At 52.5% G+C, this 25214-nt stretch overlaps 2 protein-coding genes across 23 annotated transcripts in view; one reads left to right on the forward strand and one right to left on the reverse strand.

Moving 5' to 3' along the window:
- Positions 1–15316, reverse strand: part of CFAP74 (cilia and flagella associated protein 74) — a 79305-nt gene extending 63989 nt beyond the window's left edge. For 6 of the 11 annotated variants that reach the window (XR_011996011.1, XM_072731023.1, XM_072731024.1 and 3 more), the window contains exon 1: positions 14976–15316. The gene's annotated coding sequence lies outside the window, so the exon portion shown is untranslated. Of the gene's footprint in view, positions 1–720; positions 984–14975 lie in introns of those variants that run through there. The other 5 variants (XM_072731025.1, XM_072731022.1, XM_072731019.1 and 2 more) reach the window with 2 other exon arrangements.
- GABRD (gamma-aminobutyric acid type A receptor subunit delta) lies at positions 935–24586 on the forward strand. 12 transcript variants are annotated; one of them, XM_072731029.1, is made up of 9 exons: positions 935–1437; positions 19688–19800; positions 20083–20150; positions 20247–20467; positions 21460–21542; positions 22032–22169; positions 22907–23062; positions 23293–23519; positions 23859–24586. In XM_072731029.1, exons 2-9 carry the CDS (start codon positions 19692–19694, stop codon positions 24156–24158), a joined length of 1302 nt encoding a protein of 433 aa, XP_072587130.1. In that variant the 5' UTR covers positions 935–1437; positions 19688–19691; the 3' UTR covers positions 24159–24586. The 12 variants fall into 12 exon arrangements, with proteins under 12 accessions (XP_072587130.1, XP_025862940.1, XP_025862939.1 ...); XM_026007155.2 differs by lacking the exon at positions 935–1437 and adding an exon at positions 14558–14801 and having other exon boundaries at positions 23296–23519; XM_026007154.2 differs by lacking the exon at positions 935–1437 and adding an exon at positions 14568–14801.
- The last annotated feature ends 628 nt before the right edge of the window (positions 24587–25214 follow it).

The following is a 25214-nucleotide window of genomic DNA, read 5'->3' on the forward strand; positions in this document are numbered from 1 at the left end:
ATGTATGTGCGCGCGTCTACCTGCAGAAGGTACCTGTGAAGGAACCCTTGGCGCCTTGGGGGACCAGCGCAGTCTGCTCGGACTTGACGCAGCACCTGGCGTGGCACCTGGCGCAGGGCAGATGTTCAGCAAAGGCGCCTAGACAGCAGCTGGTGGGAAACAGCACCGGCCCCTCCGCTGCCCAAACCCGGTTATCCTTTCAAACACCCAATGCGGGCGCCTGTGTGGCTCAGTTGGTGAAGCGGCGGGCTCTTGATCTCCGCTACGGTCTCAATGTCAGGGTCCTGAGTTCAAGCCCCGCTGGGCGCGGAGCCTACTTAGAAAACTCCAGGGGGGTAAGGACTCCGGGAGGACCGAGGAAGCACTCCGGGAGCCCGGAGAGGATCGCAGGACCATTCCGGGAGCTCGGGGAGGACCTCGGGAGCACTCCAGGAGCTCAGGGGGCCAGAGGGAGCACTCCGGGAGCTCCGGGAGGAGGCGCCCTTCCTCCCAGGGGCCCACCAGCCAGGCTCCCCCCAGCTCTGCTCAGTGCCCGGCACGGAAGATCCGCGACCGCACCCTACAGCCCCGCAAAGCCGGGCGCACAACCCCGGGGGGCGGCCGCGTCAGGGCAGAGCCCCAAGACCCCGGGGGCGAGACCCACCGCAGCAAGTGCCCGCCTGTCAGAACCTGGGCGGAGGGCGCCGACCCAGGCCGGGGGCTCCGGACCGACGGACCCACCTCTCCGCCGCCCGCCGAGGTTCGGGGCAGCTCCTCTGGGGGCTCCTCTGCAGCGCGGGCGGCTGCGGCGGCGGCGTTGGCGGCGGGCGACTCCATGGCAACGGGCCGCCCCAGGGGGCGGGGGAGCTCCGCGCCGCACGCACCCCTGCCCCGGCGGTGGTTCGGTCGGCGCGGCCCGGCGCAGGCGCAGGCGCAGTGCGGCCGGGCCCGGGCCGGAGAGGTCCCGCGTGGAGCGGGTGCCTCGGTGGACCCGACCGCGCGCGTGGCGGCCGCTCAGGGTGTGGCCCAAACAGGCTCCAGTTCAGACGGGCGGTCGGCCGCAAGAAGGCGGTGTGTCCCCTGAAATCGGGCTTCCCCGCCGCTGCCTGTGGGGCAGAGCGCTGGCACACGCGGCCCGCCGCGCGGGAGCGCCACTGAGCGCCCCCTCCTCCCCACCCGGGCCTGCCGTCGCCGTCACTCCGCTGCCCTGGCCCAATCCCTCAGTAGGCGACCCCCCTGGCGGCGGAGGGTGTGACGAAGGCCCTCCCACCAGCCCGGGGCGGGGCGGGGGGCACACCCTGCCCTGAGGAGCGCCGCGCCTGCACCTGACTGGCAGGTGGCTCGCCCTGCGGGCCACGTGCTAGCTTCGCCCCGGGGCTCCTGGTGCCACAGCGGGGAGACCGTCCAGCAGAGCCGCCAAGCCTCGCAAAAAGCGCAGCGAAGGTGGCAACCGTGCAGGTGAGCGGGTGGCGGAGCGCGCACCTCCGCCCTCATCGCCCGTCCCCAGCGTCCGGGTCCCCTCCCTGCTCGGGATGCTGGACTTGAGGGCACCATATCAGCCCACGATAGCTTCTCCAACAAAAATTATACTTCTCTTCCCTCACCCCACGCACGCAGCTAGGCTGCCTTCTTGACAGCTTTGCCTCTCTGGGCCTTTCCATAATCATCAGTGCCCTTTCCACGACAGAAGGGAAGATAGCGGAGGACTGGACACAGCCCAGTGTCCCGCAGGAGGAGCCGCACAGCGGAGCAGCTGTCACAGGTGCAAGGACGGTTCCTATGTTCTGCTGCGGGCTGATCTTCAAAGCGTATGGTTAAGAAAAAAAAATGTTGTAGGACAATGTGTGTAGAATTTTACTAAGAAGGGGCAGAGGCAGTTAAGAACATACATGCCTATTTTCCTACCTTAAAAAGTAACATAAAAGTAGTTACCAGCCCGGATCAGGAGGATGACTTGTAGGTAGAAACTAGATTTAAAAAAAAAAAAAAGAAAGAAACTAGATTTCTCTAAATGTGCTTGTCCCTTTGGCTATGGATTTGTGTAATTACAACGAAAAAATAAATCAATTCCTACAAATGGAAAACAAAATGAAACAAATGAACCTAATGCATGTCAAGTTGGTAGCTTAACATTACAGAAAAGAATTCAAGTGACTTTAAAACCTAACAATTTGACTGTACTTAACTAGTAAGGGCAAAAGGAGCAGCAAAGAAATCTCAGGTTGTTTGCAGTAGTCCTGGTCTTCCTAAAAATATTGTTATTGCTGTTCTGGAACTGCATAAGTGAGATATAGTAAATAATTACTATGGTAATAACAGGAACCAACATTTTCAGCTCGAGAGAAGAGATAGAACTGTAAAATAAGTTAAAAACTTTTAAAAATATTTTATTTATTTATTCATGAGAGACACAGAGAGAACGAGAGGCAGAGACACAGGCAGAGGGAGAAGCAGGCACCATGCAGGGAGCCCGACATGGGACTCAATCCAAGGTCCCCAGGATCACACCTTGGGCCAAAGACGGCGCTAAACCTCTGATCCACCTGGGCTAAGTTAAAGATCTTTAATCTTGGGTTTAAATGTAAAGTATTAGCATGAATTAATATAATTTAAAAAATGTATTTCTGGGGCACCTGGGTGGCTCAGTCAGTAAAGGCTTGGACTCTTGATTTCAGCTCAGGTCATGATCTCAGGGTTGTGAGATTGAGCCCTGGTCCAGCTCCATGCTGAGCATGGAGCCTGCTTAGGATTGTGTATCTTCATCTCCCTCTGCCCCTCTGCCCCTGCTTGCTCTCTCTAAAATAAGTAAATAAATAAATAATAAAAAATTTAATGTTTACCTCTGTCTACTGAAAAGGTCTAGAACTGTCCAACATGGTAGACAGTGAACACATATGGCTCTTTAAATTTAAAATTGATTAAAATTAAATACTTGAACAAATATTTGTACATTAATATTCACAGCAGCATTGTTCATAATAGCCAAAAGGTGGAAACTACCCAAATGTCCATCAATGGAAGAATGAATAAACAAAATGTGATATATACATACAATACATACAATAGAATATTATCCAGCCTTAGAAAGGAATGTTGACACATACTGCAGTGTGTGTGAACTTTGAAAACGTTGTGCCAAGTGAAATAAGCCAGACACAAAAGAACAAATATTGTTTGATTTGACTTGTGTGAGGTACATAGTGTAATCAAATTAATTTTTTTATTTTTATTTTTAAAATTTTTTTGTGTAATCAAATTAATAGAGACAGATAGTGGAATGGTGGTTGCTAGGAGCTTGGGTGGGTGTAAAATGAGGAGTTAGTGTTTAATGGGGCAGAGTTTCAGTTTGGGAAAATGGAATGATTTTGGAGATGGGTGGTGGTGATGGTTGCAAACAATTTGAATGTATGAATTGTTGCTGAACTAATGGTTGAAATGAGAGGCACCTGGGTGGTTTAGTCAGTTAAGCATCTGCCTTCAGCTCAGGTCATGATCCCAGGGTCCTGCAATTGAGTCCTACATCGGGCTCCCTGCTCTATGGGGAGTCTACTTCTCCCTCTGCCCCTCCTCCCAGCTTGTGTTCTCACCTTTTTTTCTCTCTCTCAAATAAACAATTCAACCTTTTAAAAAATGATTAAAGTGGTAAGATTTATGACATGTATATTTTACCACAATAAAAATATTACAATTAAATAAAAGTTAAAATTCCATTCTTTGGAGAATCTGGCTGGCTTTGGCAGTGGAGCAGGCAACTCTTGATCTTAGGGTTGTGAGTTCAAGCCCCACATTGGGCATGGAGCCTACTTTATTTTTTTATTTTTTTATTTTTTGGAGCCTACTTTAAATAAGTAAAAATAATTAAAAAAATAAATAAAATAAAATTCCATTCCTTGGTTGCAGTAGCCACATTTCAAGTGTTCAGTAGCCCTGTATGGCTAGTAGCTGCCATATTAGACAGCATAGATATAAAAAGTGCTTCTCTTGGGTTGCATTGGTCTAAAAACAATCACTAATTCAGTAGCAGTGAGCACTTTTAGTACCCAGCTTGTTTTCCTGCATGCCATTCCCACTCAAAGAAACCACAGCTTCTTAGAAAAATGATTTCAGATCTAAGGCAGAAAACACACAAGATGATCCTGGAGCTTCTTATCAACAGGAAGCAAGGAAATTATCAATGAGTCTAGCTCTGTGTCAGAGGGCTTGCTAGCCAATGTGGAGGCGCTCCCACTGGCCAAGGTAAGGACAATTTGAGTATCAAAAAGAAAAGTAAATACAGTGGATTGGAGCACAGCAAATATGTTAACATCCATGAGTTCATTTAAAAAATAAAATCCTCGTTGATCACCTGAAGGATGCTGAGATACTGAGTCACACTATTCTGTAGCAGCCATGGAAGAGCTTCATCCTGATCTCCTTTCAAGAAAGGATTTGCATGTAGCTGTGAGGAGTGCAGCTAGCTGCCAACCTTCAGTGCAGGGCCTTGAGCTGGGTTCACTTTCTCTCTAGGTAGTTCCTGGTCAATGATCCAGCATGGGAGGGGCTCTAGGTGGACCATATCCACCAACCTAGGACTCCTCTAGGACAGTCTTCACTCCAGAGTTCCTCCATCCCCTTCCCTTGGGTTGGCCAAAACGTTTTCAGATTTGCATTAGAGTTAGGTTATTCCTGTTCATTTCTGCTTCTTCCCACTTCCCATCGCAGGCTTCAGATCAATGCTGTAGTCTGCGGGTTTCCTCAGCCCAATTTCACTGCCCACCCTCATCCTCCCATCTTTTATAGGCATGAGCCCCCAGTAAATCTCTTGCACTCTGCCATCTTATAGACTGTTTGCTGGAGAACACAAATTAACAGTTGGTAGCAGGAATGGTCTGAGGAAGTACATGGCAAGATGGAGATTTGTAACTAGATCACTCACTGCCCAGTTGGGTAGTATGTGGATGCCTTGTACAGGGTGGCAGCCCATTGATACAATTTTCACCAATAATAAATTGGGAGAACAGTTGTTGGTACAGTGACTGAGAAGGATGTGTGTTTGGCAGGGTGAAGGAGCTATGTACAAGAACAGTAAATCTCAGGGTCATGAGATTGAGTCCTGTGTTGGGCTTTGTGCTCAGTCTTGAGATTCTTTCTCCCTCTCCCTCTGCCCCTCCAGTTCATGCTCTCTTCTCTCTCTCTCTCTCTCTCTCAAATCAATCAATCAATCAATGTTAAACAAAAAGAATACTACAATGATCTGGCTGCTACCAACTTACACAAACATCCCTCAGAGGGATATCAGAAGTTGGAGACAGTTAACACATAAACTAAGTGTGTTGGTACCAAAAGCAAAGGCAACAAAAGCAAAAATAAACAAGTGGGACAAAATCAAACTAAACAGCTTGTGCCCAGCAAAGGAAACCATCCACAAAATGAAAAGGCAACCTACTGAATGGGAGAAAATGTTTGCCAGTCGTGTATCTGGAAAGGGATTAATATCAAAAATATATTAAAACTCATACAACTCAATGGTAAAGAATTTAAACAGTCCAATTAAGCAATAGGCAGAATATCTACATACACATTTCTTCTAGGAAGACAAAGACATCCAGTGGCCAATGGGTACATTAAAAGATGCTCAACATCATTCATTATCAAGGAAATGGAAATCAAAACCGCAATGAGATATCACCTTACACCTGTTAGGATGGCTAATATCAAAAAGACAAGAAATAACAAGAGTTGACAAGGGTACAGAGAAAAGAGAATCCTTTTGTGTATTTGGTGGACATGTACATTGATCTAGGCACTCTGGAAAACAGTATGGAGGTTCCTCAAAAAATTAAAAGTATAATGACCTTGAATCTCATTCAAGGTAGCTTTGCAATGCCAAGGTCAGGGTTCTGGTTGGGAAGACCTTGATACATGCCATGGTTGGATATGCCCCAATGTCTTGGCTCCCTGGACTTTTCTGAACCGTCAGAGACTGCAAAGGTTGGTCACCCCTAGCCCCTAAGGGAAACACTGAGACTCCTCTCTTATGGGAGGATACTGTAGAGGTTTCAAAAACAAGGCAACAAGGTCCCTCTCCCACCCCTCCTGCTTGCCAGACTGGCAACCAGGGATAAGTTTAGCATTGCCTCATTAAATACATGTTGGGCCTGATAAGAAAGAAAGGTGTGTGCAAATTAACAACAGAAAACCTCATGAAAATGTAGTTGGAGAGCTTTGGGGAGGGGAGGCTCTCAGACCCTATCACTCCTTGTCAACTGCTGACCCAACAAGAAGAGAGGGACCTTGCAGGTGAGTGTTACTTCACTACCCCAGTAGGAGAAAGGAAGGTTTTCTTCTCTTTTGCTCAGCAACAGCTCAGCCTAAGAGAGACCATCATAACCTAGCAAATGAGGGACAGCCCCAGCTCAGCCAATGAGAGATAGCCGCAGCCCGGCCAATGAGAAGACACTACACCTCAAACTCCTAGCCTGCTCCAATGGACTTTTTGCTTATAACCACCTTTCCACTATAAAAGAGCCTTCCTTTGCTTTGTTCTCTGGAGTCAGTGCTGGTTTGGATGTGGGCTGCTTGTGTAGGTTGCAGTTCTTTTATTCCCAAATAAACCTGTCTTTTGCTGGTAAAATAGCTGGAAGTTTTATTTTTAAGGCTAACAGGGGCTATATGCCAAGGGAGCTGTAAGAATTAGGAACATGTATGAACCACGGAATGGATTTTGTGGGTGCATGATCAAGGGCCAAACATGAGGCCATAAGAGGGAGAGTTTGTCCACGTGGGGCATTCTCTCAGGATATGGATCTAATACCCTGGCAAGGACCCAGAGGATGTGCAATTTGCTGCCAAAGTGCCTGAAAATCTTCCAAGCTTGATGAAAATGATAAGCCCACAGATTCAAGAAGCTCAACAAACCTCAAGCAGAATAAATATAGGAAAATCACAGCAAGGCACATAATAAAATTGACGAAAATGAGAAATAAAGAAAAACTCTTTAAAACACTCAGAGAAAAGACACATTTCATATAGAGCAACAAAGAAATGTCAGTAATCTTTTTGAGAGAAGTCATTCAACCCAATGGAATGAACAACTTAAAAACACTGAAAGAAAAAAAAAAGAAAAACACAAAAACCATTGATGATCTAAACTTCTATAGTCAGAGAAAACAACTTTAGAAAATGAGGGCAATTTTATGGTATGCTAATTATATCTCAATAAAGTTGTCATTTAAAAAAATTCTAAATAAAGGCAAGCTTCTGTTTTGACTGAGATGGAGTAACAGCAGATTTACCTTCCTGAACAAAATGTAGTTATACAAAATGACACCAACAGCCAGGGAACTAGCGGCAGAGATCTCTGAGAGTTGGGAACAGATCAGATGAGCCCTAGGAGGATCTCAGCTTGTTCCCTGGAGAATGCTCCCAGGCCCTTTCTCAGGGGAAGGAGGGCCCAAGGGTGCCATGAGCCATAAAATAAAATTGACAAAATGGATTTCATCAAGATTGAAAACTTTGGCTCTTGAAAAGTTATTGTTAAGAGAAGTGAATAGATAAGCTCCAGGCTGGGAGAAAGCATTTGCAGAACATACATCCAATGGAGAACTTCTACCTACAATATACAAAGAACTCTTACAACTCAATAAGGCCAACAATCTCATTTTAAAATATTGACAAAAGGGGGGCACCTGGAGGGCTCAGTAGGTTGAGTGTCTGACTCTTGGTTTTGGCTCAGGTCATGATCTTGAAGTCATGAGATCAAGCCGGGAGTCAGGCTCCACATTTGGCAGGGAGTCTGGTTGAGATTCTTCTCCTTTGCCCCTCCCCCTGCTCTCTCTCTCTCTCTCAAATAAATAAGTACATTTTTTAAAGAAAATATTGTCAAAAGATTTGAACAAACCCAAAAAGAGGTGCTCAGTGTCATAAGTCATTAAGAAAATGCATATTAAATCCACAATGAGATGTCTATGCATAGTTACAAAAATGACCAAAATTAAAGACTTTGTAAGCAAGTGTTGATAAGGATGCAGAGCAACTTAAAATCTCATCTGTTTCTCCTAGGAATACAAAATGGTACAGCCACACTGGAATACAGATTGGTAGTTTCCTATAAACATACATTCCTTTTAAAATCCCGTGATCCTACCACTAGGTTTTTATTCAAAGAAAATGAGAACATGTGTCCACATAAAGACTTGCACTTGAGCGTTCAAAGCAGCTTTACTCCTAATAGACAATAACTGGGTACAGCCCAAATATCCATCAGCAGGTGGGTTTGGGCAAGTGGGTTATATTCATACAATGGAGTGCTACCCAGCAATAAAAAAAACCTTCCTTTCTATGCCACAATGTGAATGAATCTCAAACATATTATACTAAGTGAAAGTAGTCTGACACAAAGATTACTGTATCGGTCATTTATCACTGTGTAACAAATGGCCACGAGACATAGTGGATTAAAGCAACACACTTATCTCACAGCTCTGTGGGTCAGGGTCGGGTCCTCACTCTGCCTCTCACAAAGCTGTAGCCAAGATGTCAGCCAGCACCTTGAGGTCCATGGGGGTTGGGTTGAACTTTCCACCTCATTCTGGCTGTGGTGGGTGTCAGCTCCTTGTCCATTGGACAAAGGGCCAGTCCTCAATTCCTTGCCCAGTGAACCTCTCGATACATCAGCTCTCAGCATGGCAGCTGGCTTTGTCAAAGTGAGCTCATAGAGTACCAGCAAGACCTAAGTCACCGTCTTCCACATGCTGACCCTGGATGTGATGTCTTGTCACAAGTCACTGGGTCCAGGGCAGCCCAGGTGGCTCAGCGGTTTAGCTCTGCCTTCAGCCCAGGGCATGATCCTGGAGACCCAGGATACAGTCTTATGTCAGGCTCCCTGCATGGAGCCTGCTTCTCCCTCTGTGTCTCTGCCTCTCTCTCTCTCTCTCTCTCTCTCTCTCTGTGTGTGTGTGTGTCTCTCATGAATAAATAAATAAAATCTTAAAAAAAAAACGTACAAGTCACTGGGTCCAGATACCATGCCAGGGAATGCCCAATACCAAGTGGCAAGGGCCACTGGGAGCCATCCTTGAAGGCTGCCTACACCAACTTCATGCTGTGGGATTCCACTTATGTTATACTTTAGAAAAGCAAAACTGAAGTGATAGAAAGCAGATGCTCTTGGTTACTCAGGACCAGACCCGGGGGGAGGAGATTGTAAGATGGAGCAAATGCATAATGACGGCTGTGGCTATACCATTTTACAAATACCTCAAAACCCATTAAATTGTATACTTAAAAGTGGTAAACTTTAGGGATCCCTGGGTGGCACAGCGGTTTGGCACCTGCCTTTGGCCCAGGGCGCGATCCTGGAGACCCGGGATCGAATCCCACGTCGGGCTCCCGGTGCATGGAGCCTGCTTCTCCCTCTGCCTGTGTCTCTGCCTCTCTCTCTCTCTCTCTCTCTGTGTGACTATCATAAAAAAAAAAAAAGTGGTAAACTTTATTATATATGAATTATATGTGAACAAAGCTGATATAAAGTGAAATAAAACAAAATAAAACCTAGATCCAGGCCACACCTAAAAGGCCATGCATGACCTGACCTGGACCCTGCCTGCCTTACTCTGCTTCCCCCCTCACTCCCTACATCACGGCCCACACTGGCCTGGCTTTGCCTCTTTTTGAACTTGCTGGTTCATTCCAGCCTCAGGACCTTTGCACTTTCTTTCCTTTAAAAAACATTTTTTTGGGGGGGATCCCTGGGTGGCTCAGTGGTTTAGCACCTGCCTTTGGCCCAGGGTGTGATCCTGGGGTCCTGGGATCAAGTCCCATGTCCGGCTCCCTGCATGGAGTCTGCTTCTCCCTCTGCCTATGTCTCTGCCTCTCTCTTTCTCTGTCTGTCTCTCATGAATAAATAAATAAAATCTTTAAAAAAATAAAATAAAAATAAAAAACTTTTTTTTTTAACTTTTAAAGTCATCCCCAGGGGGATGTCTGGGTGGCTCAGTGGTTGAGCGTCTGCCTTTGGCTCAGGTCGTGATCCCGGGGTCCTGGGATCAAGTCCCATATCAGGCTCCCCATGGGGAGTCTGCTTCTCCCTCTGCCTATATCTCTGCCTCTCTCTGTGTGTCTCTCATGAACAAATAAATAAAAATCTTGAAAAAAAAAAGTCATCTCTACACCCAATGTCTGCTCAGACTCACAGCCCTGAGATGAAGAGTTGATTGCTCTTCTGACTGAGCCAGCCAGGTGCCCCAGGACCTCGGGACTTTCTGTTCTCTCTCTGAAACACTTGCCTGGCTCTTGATGTGGCTGGCTTTTTCTCCAGGAGGGAGAGGATGTAATTCGAGTTTCAGCTCAAATGTTACCTCGTAGTAAGGTATTTCCTGACTACCTTGTCTAGGTGCCCCCCCACCCAGCACAATTACTCTATTATTTTTATCTTGCTTACATTCCTTCACAGCCTGTGTTTCATCTGAAATGTTGCTTCATTTACTCGCTGATTGTCCATCTTCCCCCTTCTAGAAGGTGAGCTCAGAGGGGATAGGGGCCTTTCATATCTTATTCACACTCCATGTGTAGACCAAAATACTTGGCATGCAGTAGGATGAATGATCCATTAATATTTGTTAAATGAATTTTTATCTGTGTGGGGGCTTTTCTTGAGAAAATTTAATGAAGGTAGTCAAATGTCAAGTATGAAAAAGGTTACTGTTTTTATTTGGCCAACATCCTGCTCAAAGGATCAGCATTGAGGACCAGAGAGAGGCTCCCTGTGGCAGATGCAGCCCTCACTCTATCCAAAGTAGAATGTTTTCCTTACTTAACTGACAGCCTTTTTGTCAGGAATGTTAATTTGTGTTTACTGTGTCTTCTTTCACATGAAAGAATTCAAATCACTACTTAAAAAAAAAAAAAACATAAAACAGGAGAATAGAATTCTGTCTTTTCCACATTCAACATAACCAATTGTACTGGAATGTCTATTTGACTTGTGTAGAAACAACCCGAATGGCCAAGTGTGACTGTTTGTCGGTTCTCAGGGCCTCGACTGCGACTGCGGGGAACAGCATGGCAGCTGGGCCCTACTTCTGCGAGCCCGGCCTCTGTTTAAATAGACAGACAACCTCAGGCCGCTGCAAGTAGTTTGCATTTGATCCTCTCTGCCAAGTTCCCTCTGCTTCTCAAATGAATGGATTTCATCTGAAAATCAAAGCATTAATAATTACAGCCTAAGCTCAAGAAAATTCTGTGTCACTGCCATTTCTCTACCCAGGAAAATAATAAAGCAACCTCACAAATATATCAGGCTAAGGATTTTAAATTTAGCCAGTGCCGCTCCTCCTCCCGGATCCCTATGACTCACCTCTACCTCCTGGGGCCCATCCTGCTGCTGGGATGGATGCGGGCCAGCTCTCCGCCCAAACCTCAGACTTGGTGCCATCCCTTCCCATTTGCTGGGAGCACCCGGCAAAGAGATTACCCAAAAGGTAAATAATACAAAAAAGGCTGCAGGCTGATGATTTCAAGAATCTAACAGACCAGGAGGCCACACTTTTATAGTTTTCCCAGATGTAGCTGAGGGCTGCTCTGCGCGGTCCCAGGGAAGTGTTGCTGGTGACCCCCAGGGACTGACTCATGAGGTAGAGTTTCCATACCTTCCAGGGCCAAATGCATGATTGTCCTGCTCAGTGCCATATGGGGAGAGCATAACGCCTCCCTGCACTAAATAGCAGAAAGAGACAGCCATCACTGCCCGGCGCCTGAAACCACAGGGCTCTGCATGGGTTCTGCCTGACGAAGAAGCCACCATGTCAAGTAGGCCAAAGGGAGGCCATGGACGAGATGAGTAGATGTATGGGGATCCAAGGCCTTAGGTTTGAAATTTGAGTTTCTTTTTCATCCTCCCCATGGTCTGGTATCAGGCCTCCCGTTCTGTGGTCTTAGTGGTACCAAGAAGGGGGTTAGGGTTGTCCAGGCCTCTGGGCAGAGAACACAGACCTCATCTGATATGGAGAACCTTCCACTGCAGAGACCCCCCTTCTTCGGGATCTTGAAAGTTTCATGAAAGTCCTGCTTGGAGGCTGGGTTTTCCCTCCCCACCTTGAAAAGTAACAGGCATGGAATTAACATGGGGAATAGCCTACAGTGTTTTCCAGAGTAGGGTGGTGGCCTACTCTAGACCTCTGAGTGGGGAAGCATTTCCTGAATCCTCAAAGGGAGGTGATGAGGGAGCCGGTTCTGTTTCACAGGTGTGAATGCTCCCAGATTCTGGGGCTGGCCTCAGCCTCGCTGGTGGCCGGCCACCCGGAACCCAGGACCTGGTTTCCTGACCTTTGCCAAGGCCACCCGGAACTGGCTCTGTCTGTTCTGGGGCAGCTGGGGCTGGTCTGAACGGGGCCAAGATGAAAAGGGGGACACCACCTGGTTAGGTCCAGAAGTGGCCACAGACTAATTCTTGAAAAACTCGAAGAAGGAATAATGAAAAACCCCATTCTCCAGATCCAGACCAACCAAATAGGCATATTTTGGACTTGAAATGGAGCTTGCAGATTCTGGGGAGGAAAGCAAGCACTTTGACAGAAGGTTATGGAACATTCTGGTTCTCCCAGACAGAGCTATTCTGCAGAAACCTGCACAAGGCGCGAGGGTCCTAGGTTGGATATGTGTACCTGTGACTTCTTTCCCTCTGTCTCTTCTTTTTTATTTTAAATTTTTTAAAATTTATTTATGATAGTCACACACAGAGAGAGAGAGAGAGAGAGAGAGAGAGAGAGAGAGAGGCAGAGACACAGGCAGAGAGAGAAGCAGGCTCCATGCACCGGGAGCCTGACGTGGGATTCAATCCCGGGTCTCCAGGATCGCGCCCTGGGCCAAAGGCAGGCGCCAAAATGCTGCACCACCCAGGGATCCCCCTCTTCCTGGTTTTTGCAACATGCTTGCCTCCAGGGCTTCAGGAAGAAGAGGCGAGTGGATGCCACCAAATAATGGAAGCTGTGGCTAAAATACCTGCACAGTATCCCTCTGCAGGGAAAGCTCAAGGTTAATTTTATGCCTCGGGTAATAGAGGCAAGTGAGGAAAACAGCAGGACCAGAGTCTTCTGGTTCACCCTGAACTGATTGAGGCAAGTGATTCGAGGTCAACACTCTTTCCCATAGGCTGCCAGCACCTGGATCTTCTCAAAGATTCACAGGAGAGCAAGAGTGAGCAGAGCATGGCTGCTTGGACCAGCATAGAGATCGCTGCTGTGGAATGAGTCAGAAGTTCCAGAGCAGCAAAGGGCCTGCTGACCATGCTCGTTTTGCTGGCTTTTGGAGACTCTGAGCCTGTGTATTTTCCTACATTTATTGAGCATCTATTATATGCTAGAGGCTTTGACGTGAGGCACACTGGAGGAACAGGCAGACAAGACCCCAATTCCAGTGGGAATAATAACAATACTGGTGGACACTTGCAGCTCTTACTCTGTGTCAGGCCTTGCTCTGGGAACTTTCTGAAGGATTAACTCCTTCCTCTCCCAGCAAACATGTACAGAAGGACTACACACAGGCAAGAGGTCCCAAGGCCCTGAGACTTGTCCAGAGCACAGGAGCACATACACACAGGTGGGTACATGCTGAGATCAGTGCTTCCATACCCAAAGGGGGTTGGGAGGATCCTCCAAAGGATGCACTTGCACTGAGAAAGTTGGGAACCAGCCTCATCCTTGGATCTTGGGCATTCAAGATTGGGCTGGAAATTCCCAGCAGCAAAGTGCTTTCTACCAGCACCTGCTCTGGCCAATGCCTACGGTCTTACAAGGAGGCTTAACCCACTCCAGGACACGTTTACCCATTTTTAGGTGTTTTCATGAGAATTCACTTTCTATTGTCAGCTGATACCAAGTCCAGAAGTGGACTTGAATAAACGAGACCAAACAATGATAAAGTTTTTTGAGGGAAACTGCATAAAACTTTATGTTGAAAAGAATTAAAAAAGAAAACGCTCAAGGCCTTGAATTTCTCAGCTCTTTGTGGGTGTTGGAGGGTGGATGTCACCCCTGTTACAGCGCAGCCATCTGCAGTGCCCTTCAAGGGGATGTGGACAGGTGTGACAGAGCCAGATCAGGCCAGACAGAAGTCCCTGTACCGGGGACCAGTGACCAGGCCCGAGGCCAGTGGAACAGCCTCATGGACCCCCTCCTCTTCTCTCCAGTCAGGCCATTCAGCTGGGCAGAGCTGCTCTGCCAGGTGATGGCTTAGGCTCTGGCTCTGCTCTGCCGCGAGTGCGAGGGGTTTGGAAGGAGCTGCCAGTAGCAGGTGAAGGCTACAGGAACGCCAGCCCCCTTGGCCGCGTCCCGCTCCTCACTTACCTGAACCTGGCCCCCGGGACCGTGGCCTCCCCCCTCCCCCCGCAAACAGCCCGGGGACCAGCTTCGCGGAGCCGGTTGGTCTGCAGGCGCCTGGCCGGGCAGCGGGAGGCGGCGTCAGGGTGGGTCTGGGGCCGGGGTCGCGTCCCTGGCTGCAGTGATGGTGATGCGGTGGGAAGTGCGGGACCCCGGGGGCGGGCCCGGCGGCAGGTGGGGGGGGGGACGGGCGGGGCGGCTTGGGGGGCGGCCCGGCTCGGGGCGGGGCGGGGCGGGCTCCGGGTTCCGCGCTCTGTCCGCCCTCGCGCCCGCGCCGCGCGCCCTCCCGCTCCCGCCCCGCCTGTGCCGCCGCCACGGCCGCGGGAGAAGCAACTTCTCGAGCGCCGGCGACCGGCCGGACCCCGGCGCCGCCCCCGGCCCAGCGCAGAGTGCCGAGGCCATGGACGCGCTGGCCTGGCCGCTGCCCCTGCTCCTCCTGCTCTGCGCGCAGCAGCCCCGCGGCACCAGGTAAGCTCCGGGGTCGCCCTCGGTGAGGAGCACCCTCGGTCTCCTACCCCGCCCCCACCTCGTATCTACCTCCGCCCCCGTCTCCAGCTCCCCCGTCGACTGGCGTCTTCACCCCCCTCCACTCGTGCCCACTGCTCCCCCGGGACCCCCGCGGGCGCTCCTCCCAGGACTCACGGCTCCGCTGCCCTTGGGGCCGAGGCCGCCCGGCTGCTGTCCGCCGTCCCAGTGCTGAACTGGCGCCGCGGGGCTGGACGAACGCGTGGGAGCCGCTCTCGGTTCTCCCCCGCGCGCGGGCTCGCGGGGGTCCTCGGCCCCAGCGGCCCCTGGCCGGCCCCTGGCTGGCGTGTGCCCTTCCAGGCGCGGGCTGAGCGCTCAGCTGGGCACGAGCTGCAGGCAGGAAGAAAGGAGCGATCCCGTGGACACGGGGGAGGAGGCTGTTCCCTTCCCCATGAGAGCAGAGCTACCCAGACAAGCTTCCGCCGCAGCTAGCAGGGCTGGGGTGGACAAGAGAAGGCTGTGTGCGGTCGTCAGAAAGTTCGGGCCCAGGACACTGTGGAGTCTCCTTTCAGGGGCCGTTTCAAATGGAATCCACTGAACTCCAGAGTATGCAAGTGGGAAGGAGCCGACTGCCTCTGCTGGGGAGCGGGGAGGGAGAAGAGAGGATGAGGGGGTGGGGGACGAGGACAAGTCAGGATTTCTAACTGTTGGGGGAGGGGAGGAAGGACAAGGTTAAGAAGCAGGGTCCCCCCGGGGTTTGGCTTCCTCCCTTTTCCTGGCTTTTCTCTTTTCTGGGGACTTGGAAGGGGCTCCAGGTAGTCTGGCATCCCGTGCACGTATCCTGGCCACGTTCCGTGGGAGTTGTGAGGGGCCTTTCTGAAGATCATCTTGGTGCAAGGGCAGCAGAAAACCAGAGCAAGGACAGCCCCGACCCCCACCCCCAAGCATTCCAGATTTTGGGCAATCAGCCACTGTCAAAGACCTTAGGGACTGGGGAAGGTTGAACATCAGCCTGTGTTTGGGCTATAGGCACTCAGGCAGCACATAATGGGGAGGTGGGGGAAGATGTGGGCAAAATCTCCTTGTTGGTGGCATGGGGGAAGAACCAGGAAGCTCTGGGTCTGGCCATAGGGTGGCCATTGTGCCCAAGATCATGGGCAATGTTGATGCGACATCCTGTCCTTGGGAGGGCTTTGTTCTTTTATCAAGCTCCATCACCCTCTTCCCTCTTCCTACTTCAAGGTAACAGGAAGGGCAGAGCATCAAGGCGTGGCCATGGATGTATGTGCTAGAGGCCTAGGATGGGCTGTTGGCCCAGTACAGCCATGGAGCTGTGATTCTGAAGTCCAAGCTGCTCCAAACCTCAAAGTCTTAGCCCAAGTTTGACACCAAAACTCATTTGGTGGTAAAGCCTGTTCTGCTCTTACATGAGGCTCATTCATTCTACTTTTGGGGCTTGCTTGTACTTTCCTGCTGGAGAATTCTCCAGACCACCCCCTGACCCCGCACCCCAAGTCCATATGTGCATTGTATTGCCTTTTTTTTTTAAGATTTTATTTATTCAGGACGCCTGGGTGGCTCAGTGGTTGATCCCGGGGTCCTGGAATGGAGTCCTGCATCGGGCTCCCTGCAGGGAGCCTGCTTCTCCCTCTGCCTATGTCTCTGCCTCTCTCTCTGTGTCTTTCATGAATAAATAAATAAAGTCTTTAAAAAAAGAGAGAGAAAAAAAGAGAGCAAGGCAGAGAGAGACAGACAGGGGGAAAGGTAGAGGGAGAGGGGGAGGCAGACTCCACTGATCAGGGAGCCCAACGTGGGACTTGATCCCAGGACCCTGAGATCATGACGTGAGCCACCCATGTGCCCCTATATTGCCTTTCTAAAAACTGAAACATTCTGAACTCTGACCCACATATGGTTTGGGGTTTCAGGTAATGAATGTGCCAGTCTGCCTGTGCAGGAAGGCAGGGAGACTGTGGCCATGGCCAAGAGGAGAGAGCCCCTGGGCTTTGTGGGCCTTGGTGGGTGACCTTCAGACAAGTGCAGTGCTGTCAGTCTGGGGCCTCCCTCCCACCAGCTTCTGTGCCCCTCCAGTCCAGAAGCCAGGGGGACAGTGCCCTCCCTTTCTTCCTGGAGTGGTATGAGAGGGCAGGAGGTGCCTGCTCTCAGGTCAGATCCTGGGCTTCCTCATAGGGAAGTCTTGGTGGGAGAAGGAGGAAAGTGCTGTGCAGCATTTGTGGGTTGGGTCAAACCTGTGTCTTCCCTGAGCCTGACGATCCACCCATGCAGCAGGTGCCTGAGCTTGCCAGCTGCACACCCCCATGGGTGGCCCCTCTGGGTTGCTGGCACCTCCATCTCCCTGGAGAAGCCATGCCTGTATCTCCTGCCTTGTCAGCTCACCGTGCACCCGTTGCGGTGTTCCTCTTTGCCTTGGTAACTGAGGTGCCAATGCAGCTGGTGCTGCTCTGAAAGCAGAGCTGTGAGGGATTGTGGGCTTGTGTGCACGGTGGAAGGATCTTTGGAGAGAAGCTCCCACTGCTTTGCTCAGTTACACCCACCTTTCCTTCCTGTCCCCAGGGGTACAGACAAGCAACAGGAGTGGGCTTGTTTCTCAATGGGTCAGTAGAGGGAGGGAGGCCTAATGGTGCCCAGCACCTAGGAGCAAGCCGCCAGTGTTTTCATGGTGCCTGCTTCATCCCAGGAGTCTGGGTGTATGTCTCTGAGCTTCTCTGTCTACATCAAGGGAGCTCCCACCCGAGGCTATCATTGGGTTCCAAGGCCATCAGATGAAGCAGAACCTGTCTCCCAAGGTGCTGGTCAGAGTCCCTAGAAGCCAACACTGTGCTGAGCTCCCCTACATGGAATGTGGACCCTATCAACCCCTATAGCTGCTGCCTGAGCTGTGGGAGGAAAGCGAGGCCCTCCACAACCCCACCTAGCATGTAGTTCTAGCTTCACAGATGGAAAAACGAGCAGCCCCTGTGCTAGGTGAGAAGTGACGTGGGGCTGGGGGCCTGTTCCCTTCACACCCCCTTTGGGATGATGAAGGCTAGGAAATGCACTGGCATCCTCCTACTTGAGGGCGGGTGCTGTGGCTGGAGGCTTACCCATACTCTTCCTTCAGGCCGCGAGTGGGCAGGGGTCCCAGCAGAGGAAAGGTATGCCTGCCTGTGGCTCCATCCAAGGCCAGGGAAGGACGGTGTCTCCTGGCAGGCGAGCCGCTGCAGCAAGATGGCAGCTGGGCCAGTCCAAAAATAAAATCTAATTGGAATCCCTTTGCATCTGATCTTCAGGGTGACCTCCATTTGTATTTTTAATTGTGTTTTCCTTGGGGCCAGGAGTTCATTCACTTCCTTCTTGCACTTTGTTACCAAATCATCTGCTCTACCCCCTCTGGACCAGGCCATTGCCTGGAGGGACCAAGGTGGTCCTTTGGGATCAGTGAGGGGCTAGTGAGTTTCCACAGCTAAGGAGCTCTTGGTTCAAAGTTGACATTCTTCAAAGCGCCGGTATATGAATCAGAGGAGGGGGCTGGGTGCCAAGCTGCTGGTGCTTCTCTGACCCAGTCAAGCCCTCCTGGAGTTCTAGAACCCACTTGAGAGTACGATGTTATTACAGAGCAACACAATAGGCTGTTACTCAGTGCCCTCCTCACCTCCTGCCTGGCTGTGGGTGGGCCTTGCCCTTGGGCCAGGAGGCAGGGTGTGTTGCCTGCAGCTGCTGTAACAAGTGACCACACGCTAGGGAGCTTAAGACCAGAGACATTTATTCTTTCCCAGCTCTGGAGGCCAGAAACCCGAGATCAAGTATGAGGGCAGGACTGACTCTTTCTGGAGGGTTCCGAGGGAGAATCCATTTTGTGATTTCTCTGCAGTTCCTGGTGCAGCCTGGGTCCTTGGCATCCCTTGGCTTGTAGCTACGTTTATCTAAATCTCTGCTTCCATTGTGTGTCTGTATGACCTCCCTCTGTGTCTGCTTTCTCTTCTTATAAGGACACCACCCATTGGATTTAGGGCCACTCCAATCAAGCATGATATCATCTTAACTAATCATAGCTCAATTTCCAAATAAGGTCCTGTTCTGAGGTTCTGGGTGGACATGAGTGTTGGGCAACACAGTTCACCCCAGGACAGATAAACACAGGAGGGGTGGGTAGGTGGAGTGGCAGGGGGCCTTAGGCCGTCTGGTGTGTACAGGCCATAAGAGGCCACAGGTGGGACAGCCCTGCGGCCCAGCACAAGCTGTCAGTGGGACTAGCTTCAATCATTGGCATGGGCCCCAGCGCTCTGGGCTCAGGCTAAGCCTCAGAGGCACATGGCCACTCAGGGGCCAGGCCTGGGCCTGCCTGGAAAGGGACAGAGAGCAAGAGGTTGGCTATAGGGTCCTCATGGGCCCTTATCAGGTTTGGGGTCTCACCCATCCCCCTCCACCAGCCCGCAGCTTCCTGGTCACACAGCTCTTTTCTCAAGTCACCTCCTACAGGACACTTTGCCCTCAGAGGCTGAGAGGCAGGCTGTGTGCCCTTGTCAGGATCCTCGAAGGCTATTCATCGAGAGTCCTCAGGGATGGGGGCTCTGGGACTGCCCACTGTCCTTGGGCCCATTATGGAGGGAGGTTGGGGACTCTGGCTGACCCAGCAGGCTCGCTTAAGGCCGGGTCGGCAGGAGGTAGCCAAGCAGAGAGGCTGGTGGGTGAGGTGGATGAGCCCTGGGCCCTGCTCCTCCCTGGAGTTCCCTGTGTCTGGCAGGAGTTCCTGGGACTGGCCTGGTCCAGCCTAGGGGGGCTCTCACAGTGGTCTTCCTGGCCACCCTGGCTTTGGTGCCTGGGAGGGGACCTAGGCTCCATAGGGATGCCTGTGCCCTGCCTGTGACCAACGGGCTCTGTGTTTTTAGAGCAATGAATGACATTGGAGACTATGTTGGCTCTAACCTGGAGATATCCTGGCTCCCCAACCTGGACGGCTTGATGGACGGCTATGCTCGCAACTTCCGGCCTGGCATTGGAGGTGAGGGCAGCCAAGGGGATTGGGGGTTTGGGGGGACTCCTGCACTCAGCTCTGGGCTGGCTCCTCCGAGGGGTGTAGCTATGGTTCCCAAGGGCCATGTCAGCCAAGGGCTAGCCACAGCTAGCTCCCCTCCAGGGAGACAGCCAGGAAGATGAATCTTCTCAGGATGTTGTTGCAGACTTTCACCAGCATGGTCCTCCCTGCAAAGCCCTGGCTAAGCCCTGTCCTGCCTACCTGGGCTTGTGCAGGGTGGAGAGCCTGGCCTCAGCATCTTCCTTACAGGGCCCCCTGTGAATGTAGCCCTGGCCATCGAGGTGGCCAGCATCGACCACATCTCGGAAGTGAACATGGTAGGTGCTGGCCAGGCTCTGCCCTACCCCTGGCCATTGGCCCCCAGGAGAGGAGCAGGGCTGATGGCCAGTGGCCCTGGCTGCCACCCTCTGCAGGAGTACACCATGACGGTGTTTCTGCACCAGAGCTGGCGGGACAGCAGGTTGGCCTACAACCACACCAACGAGACTCTGGGCCTGGACAGCCGCTTCGTGGACAAGCTCTGGCTCCCGGACACCTTCATTGTGAATGCCAAGTCTGCCTGGTTCCACGATGTGACCGTGGAGAACAAGCTTATCCGGCTGCAGCCTGACGGGGTGATCCTGTACAGCATCCGGTGAGCCTGGGACCCGCCCCCCCCAAGCTGCCTGCTGGGAGCTGTGCACGTTGTCTGTAGCCTTAGGCAACCAGCTCCGCACAAAACACAGCAGCTGCAGAGGTGGCCGTGGGAAGCCCGCAGGTGCAGCGTTTTGGCCAACACGGTGCCTTTCTGTTTTTTATGTGGGGATGAAATTCATATAACATAAAATTCACCATTTCAACGTGAATGATTCAGTGGCATTTAGTACATTTGCAGTGTTGTGCAAACATCACATCTATCTGATTCCAGAACGTCTCATTCCCCAAAAGGGAGGCCCCATGCCCATGAGCACTCACTCCCCCGAACCCCACTTTCTGCCTATTCTGCACATTTCATGTCGAGTGAATCACACGCAATGTGCCCTTTGGTGTCTGCCTTTCTTCTGGAGCGCAGTGTTTCTGAGGGTTACCCTGTTGTGACGTTTATCAGGGTTTGGTGGCCTAGCACCCCTCACCCATTCATGAGCTCGGGGCTGCTTCCACATGTTGGCCATCGTGAGTTGTGCTGCTGTGAACATACGTGTGTGTGAATTTGTTTGAACACGTGCTTTCTGACATATGCCTTTTAAAAACAGCATTAGCTGCCAACATTTTAAAAACCAGGAGATTTATGTAAGAATCTAAATTCTTCTGGAAAATCAGAATATTTGGCAACCCGGACCTTTTTGTACACTGCCCAGGCAGTGGGACTGCCCAGAGGTCAGGTGCTCAGGCTGGACCTGCCTTCTAAGCTCCCCATGTAGCACAGTGAAGAAAGTGAATGAAGCCAGTGGTGATTCCTGAAGAAAGACCCACAAATATCCGTACACGGACCACAGTTTTGGCCCTCACCCAGAGGCCAGTGAAGCCCAAGAGGCTGCTTGGCTATGCTCGCTGGAGGTGGCCCCTCTGGGTGGGGGGCAAGACAACCAGAGGATTTCGGGCACTGGCCTCGCTCCTGGAGGCCTCACCAGCATGTTGTCTGGGCAGAATCACCTCCACGGTGGCCTGTGACATGGACCTGGCCAAATACCCTATGGACGAGCAGGAGTGTATGCTGCACCTGGAAAGCTGTGAGTGCCCTTCTGGGGCCGGGACAGGGTGGGGTTGCACTCGGGCCAGGCCGTGCAGGCGTCTCCAGTGACTTTGCTGTGAGAGGAGAGGGGACTCACAGCTGGCCCAGCTCAGGCACAGGAAGGCATCAGGGACGGGCCCTATGGCATCAGAGGCCTGGGCTGAGGAGAAGGAAGAGAGGTTGCTGGAAGGCCTGACCGGCCTGGCCCTCTTCCCATGGGTCAGTGCCTTGCCCGGGATGGACAGGTGCAGAGCCCAGACAAGGTGTGTGTGTGTGTCACTGACCCAGTGTGACAGCCCCTGTGGCTCACCTACCCTTTGGCCAGCTCTTCTGGCCCCGGCCACCTGCCCAAGGTCTTCCCTTTGTGTCCTTGGCTGTGTCTTCATGTGCTGTCCCCCGTCTCCACCATGGGTGGGGTGCTCCTGCTGAGGGCTCCTGGGGGCCGGGGGACACCGGGCTCTACTGCCCACCTGGGGCTCTCCTGCAGATGGTTACTCCTCGGAGGACATCGTTTACTACTGGTCTGAGAACCAGGAGCAGATCCACGGCTTGAACAAGCTGCAGTTGGCTCAGTTCACCATCACCAGCTACCACTTTGCCACAGAGCTGATGAACTTCAAATCTGGTAACGTGGCTTCTTGTGGCTTCTCGTGGCCTCTCGTGGCCTCTTCCTGTAAACCTGGCTTGTGGTTTTTTGGCACTTTTAACTAAGTTGGTAGTTGGCTCCTCCATTACCCTGAGGATGTGGCTGGAAAACCACTGATGGCCATGGGCTGCGCCCAACTAAGGGACTCAGGACACCACAGTGTGGATGTGGCTCAGGCTCTCTCTGCTTTATTCTTCTGTCCTTTGCTGCTTCCTGGAGGCTAGCCGTGCCTGGGGCATGGGGTCTGGGGAGTATGAGGGGTGTGGGGGTCAGGGCCACACCTCCTGAGGCTGCCTTGTCTCCTGGCCTCTCCTGCCCCTTCCCAGCACCTACCACCTGGTCATTGGTGCCCACTAGCCTGGCTGGCTCTTTGCTGTAGCTTGGCTGTGCATGGAGGAGGGCCAGGACAGGAGAGCTGGCCACACTGCTGGCTGAGTCCCCTGGGTCAGGGCAGCACTGGACCTGTCTCCCTCTGTCCTCTGGGTGACCCTGCAGGGAGCCAGCCTCTCCCCAACAAGACAGAGGAGCAGAGGAGCAGAGGAGCACCCTGACCCATTGGGCTTTGTGGGGAAGGTGGGGAAGAAAGGGTCTGAGGCTTACAGTGGCTCCCCAGTGCCCTGCCATGCCCTCCTCTCCGTTCGAGAGCCGCTGTGTGTGGGGGTGAGGGGTGTGGGGGTGTGGGGGGTGAGGTCCCAACCAGGAGCGTTTCCCCGCAGCGGGTCAGTTTCCTCGGCTCAGCCTGCACTTCCACCTCCGGAGGAACCGGGGCGTCTACATCATCCAGTCCTACATGCCCTCCATCCTCCTGGTCGCCATGTCTTGGGTCTCCTTCTGGATCAGTCAGGCAGCAGTGCCTGCCAGGGTATCTCTAGGTACAGGGCCCTGATCTTTCCTCAGAGGGAGCTGGTGGAAGGATTGGAGCCCAAAAATAGGACTCCAACCCTGCTTGCCACAAGCCCGGTCTTGCCTCCTTGTTCCCAGCTGTCCTGGGCCAGTGGCCAGACAGGCTGGGGCTTGTTAGAGGAGCTGACCTGCACCTGGGCTGGGGGCAGGGATACAGGGAGATGACAGGGGCCCCAGCAGTGTCACTGCCCATTCCCAGCAGGCATTACCACAGTGCTGACCATGACCACGCTGATGGTCAGTGCCCGCTCCTCCCTACCGCGGGCCTCAGCCATCAAGGCGCTGGATGTGTACTTCTGGATCTGCTATGTCTTTGTGTTTGCTGCGTTGGTGGAGTATGCCTTCGCCCACTTCAATGCTGACTACCGGAAGAAGCAAAAGGCCAAGGCCAAGGCCAAGGTCAAGGTCACAGAGCAGAGAGCAGAGGTGAGGCTGGGGCTCCTGGTTCTCTGGTGCTCAGAAACAAGGACGGCCTCCCCTACCACCTCCCACTGTCCCTCAGCCCCCACTCCCTCCGCCCCCAGCACAGAGGGGCAGTGTTGCTGGGGCCACTCTTCCTGGGACCGATTCAGGACCTACTGCTCTGGGGAGGTAACCTGCAGCCCCTGGCACAGGACAGCAGGCCTGGACTCTTTGGCCCTTCCTGCTGCTGGTCACAGTGATACCCACAGAGGGACTTAGCCGCTGACCCAGGTTGGGGGTTCTGGGGGAGGCAGCCAGCCCTTGACTCAGCCCTGTCCCCCCACCCCTACCCTCGCTATGCAGATGGATGTGAAGAATGCCATTGTGCTGTTCTCCTTGTCCGCTGCGGGAGTCACCCAGGAGCTGGCAGTGTCCCGTCGGCAGTGCCGCAGGCCTGGGAACCTCATGGGCTCCTATAGGTGTGTAGAGGTGGAGACAGGAGAAGCCAAGAAACAGCGGGGGGCCCGTGCAGGGGGCCAAGGAGGCCTCCGTACACTTTTCAAGCCCATCGACGCAGACACCATCGACATCTATGCCCGTGTGGTGTTCCCTGCGGCCTTTGTGGCAGTCAATGTCCTCTACTGGGCAGCCTACACCATGTGAGGGCAGAGGTGGGCCTCTGCCTGTCCTGGAGCCCATAGCCACCAGGTAATCTGCCCACTCTGGCTGTTTCAAAGGGGACATGACAACAGGCCACATAAAACGAGAGGAAAGCCTTGACCTCCCTGCATACCCCAGGCTCTGTCCCCACTGTCACCTGGAAGTCAGCCTGGGGCTCCCCCAACGCACCTCTCCTGCAGACCCCCAGCCCAGCTCCTCCTTGGCAGAGCCAGCTTGACCTGAGGCTGAGCTAGGCATGCTCAGGGCCCTTGGTGGACTTCACAATCCTGATTCTAGGCATTTGGTCTGTGGGTTTGGGACCAGGTCGTGGGAGGCTGGGAGTAGGTGGTGCTACTTTCTTGGTGAAATGATAGAGAAGGGTGTCCATGGGCCTTCGGTCCCAGCATGAAATAAAACAAAGCCTTTGGCTGCTCGCTGTGCTCCCTGTGCCTGTGGCTGGGCTGGGGCCGTACCCTCGCTGACTAGAGACCATCTCCAGCTGTGGGCTCCCTGGGCTCTGGACGGAGGGGCTTGGAGCTAGGTGTGCCCATGTCCTTGGGCATCGGTGGGAGGGGCAGAGGTACGGGGACCTAGAGAGGCTGGAGGAGTCACACCCCACCTTGGTCTCTTGGTCCCTTGGCCAGGATGCCACTACGCTGTCTCCTTAGACATGGTGATGGGTGAAGGGAGGCCATTGAGTCTCCATGAACACCACTCAGCCCTTTCTCCCCTGCTGCCACCATGGACGTAGGGTGACGAGGTTGCAGCAGGGTGACAGGGGTCATTGGTCACTGGAGATCTGACAGGCAGCAAGGGGTCCAGGTTTTCGGTGGCACCAAAGCAGAGCAAGTCATCACACTTAGGAGACGAAAGCCGGCAGTGAGAGGAGCAGTGGTCACAGCAGAGCCCTGAAAGCCTGTGGATGAGGCTAGCCATGGGTATGCCACACTGTGGTCAGAGTGGCAGCCAGGTGACTGCCCAGCTGGCCCCGTGGTGCCCTTCCTGATGGTCCCCACCTCAGGCCACCTCAAGGGGAAAAGGATGGTGACTTTATGTGAA

Source organism: Vulpes vulpes, chromosome 12 (genome assembly GCF_048418805.1).
Source record: "Vulpes vulpes isolate BD-2025 chromosome 12, VulVul3, whole genome shotgun sequence".
In the NCBI taxonomy this organism is placed as follows: Eukaryota; Metazoa; Chordata; class Mammalia; order Carnivora; family Canidae; genus Vulpes; species Vulpes vulpes.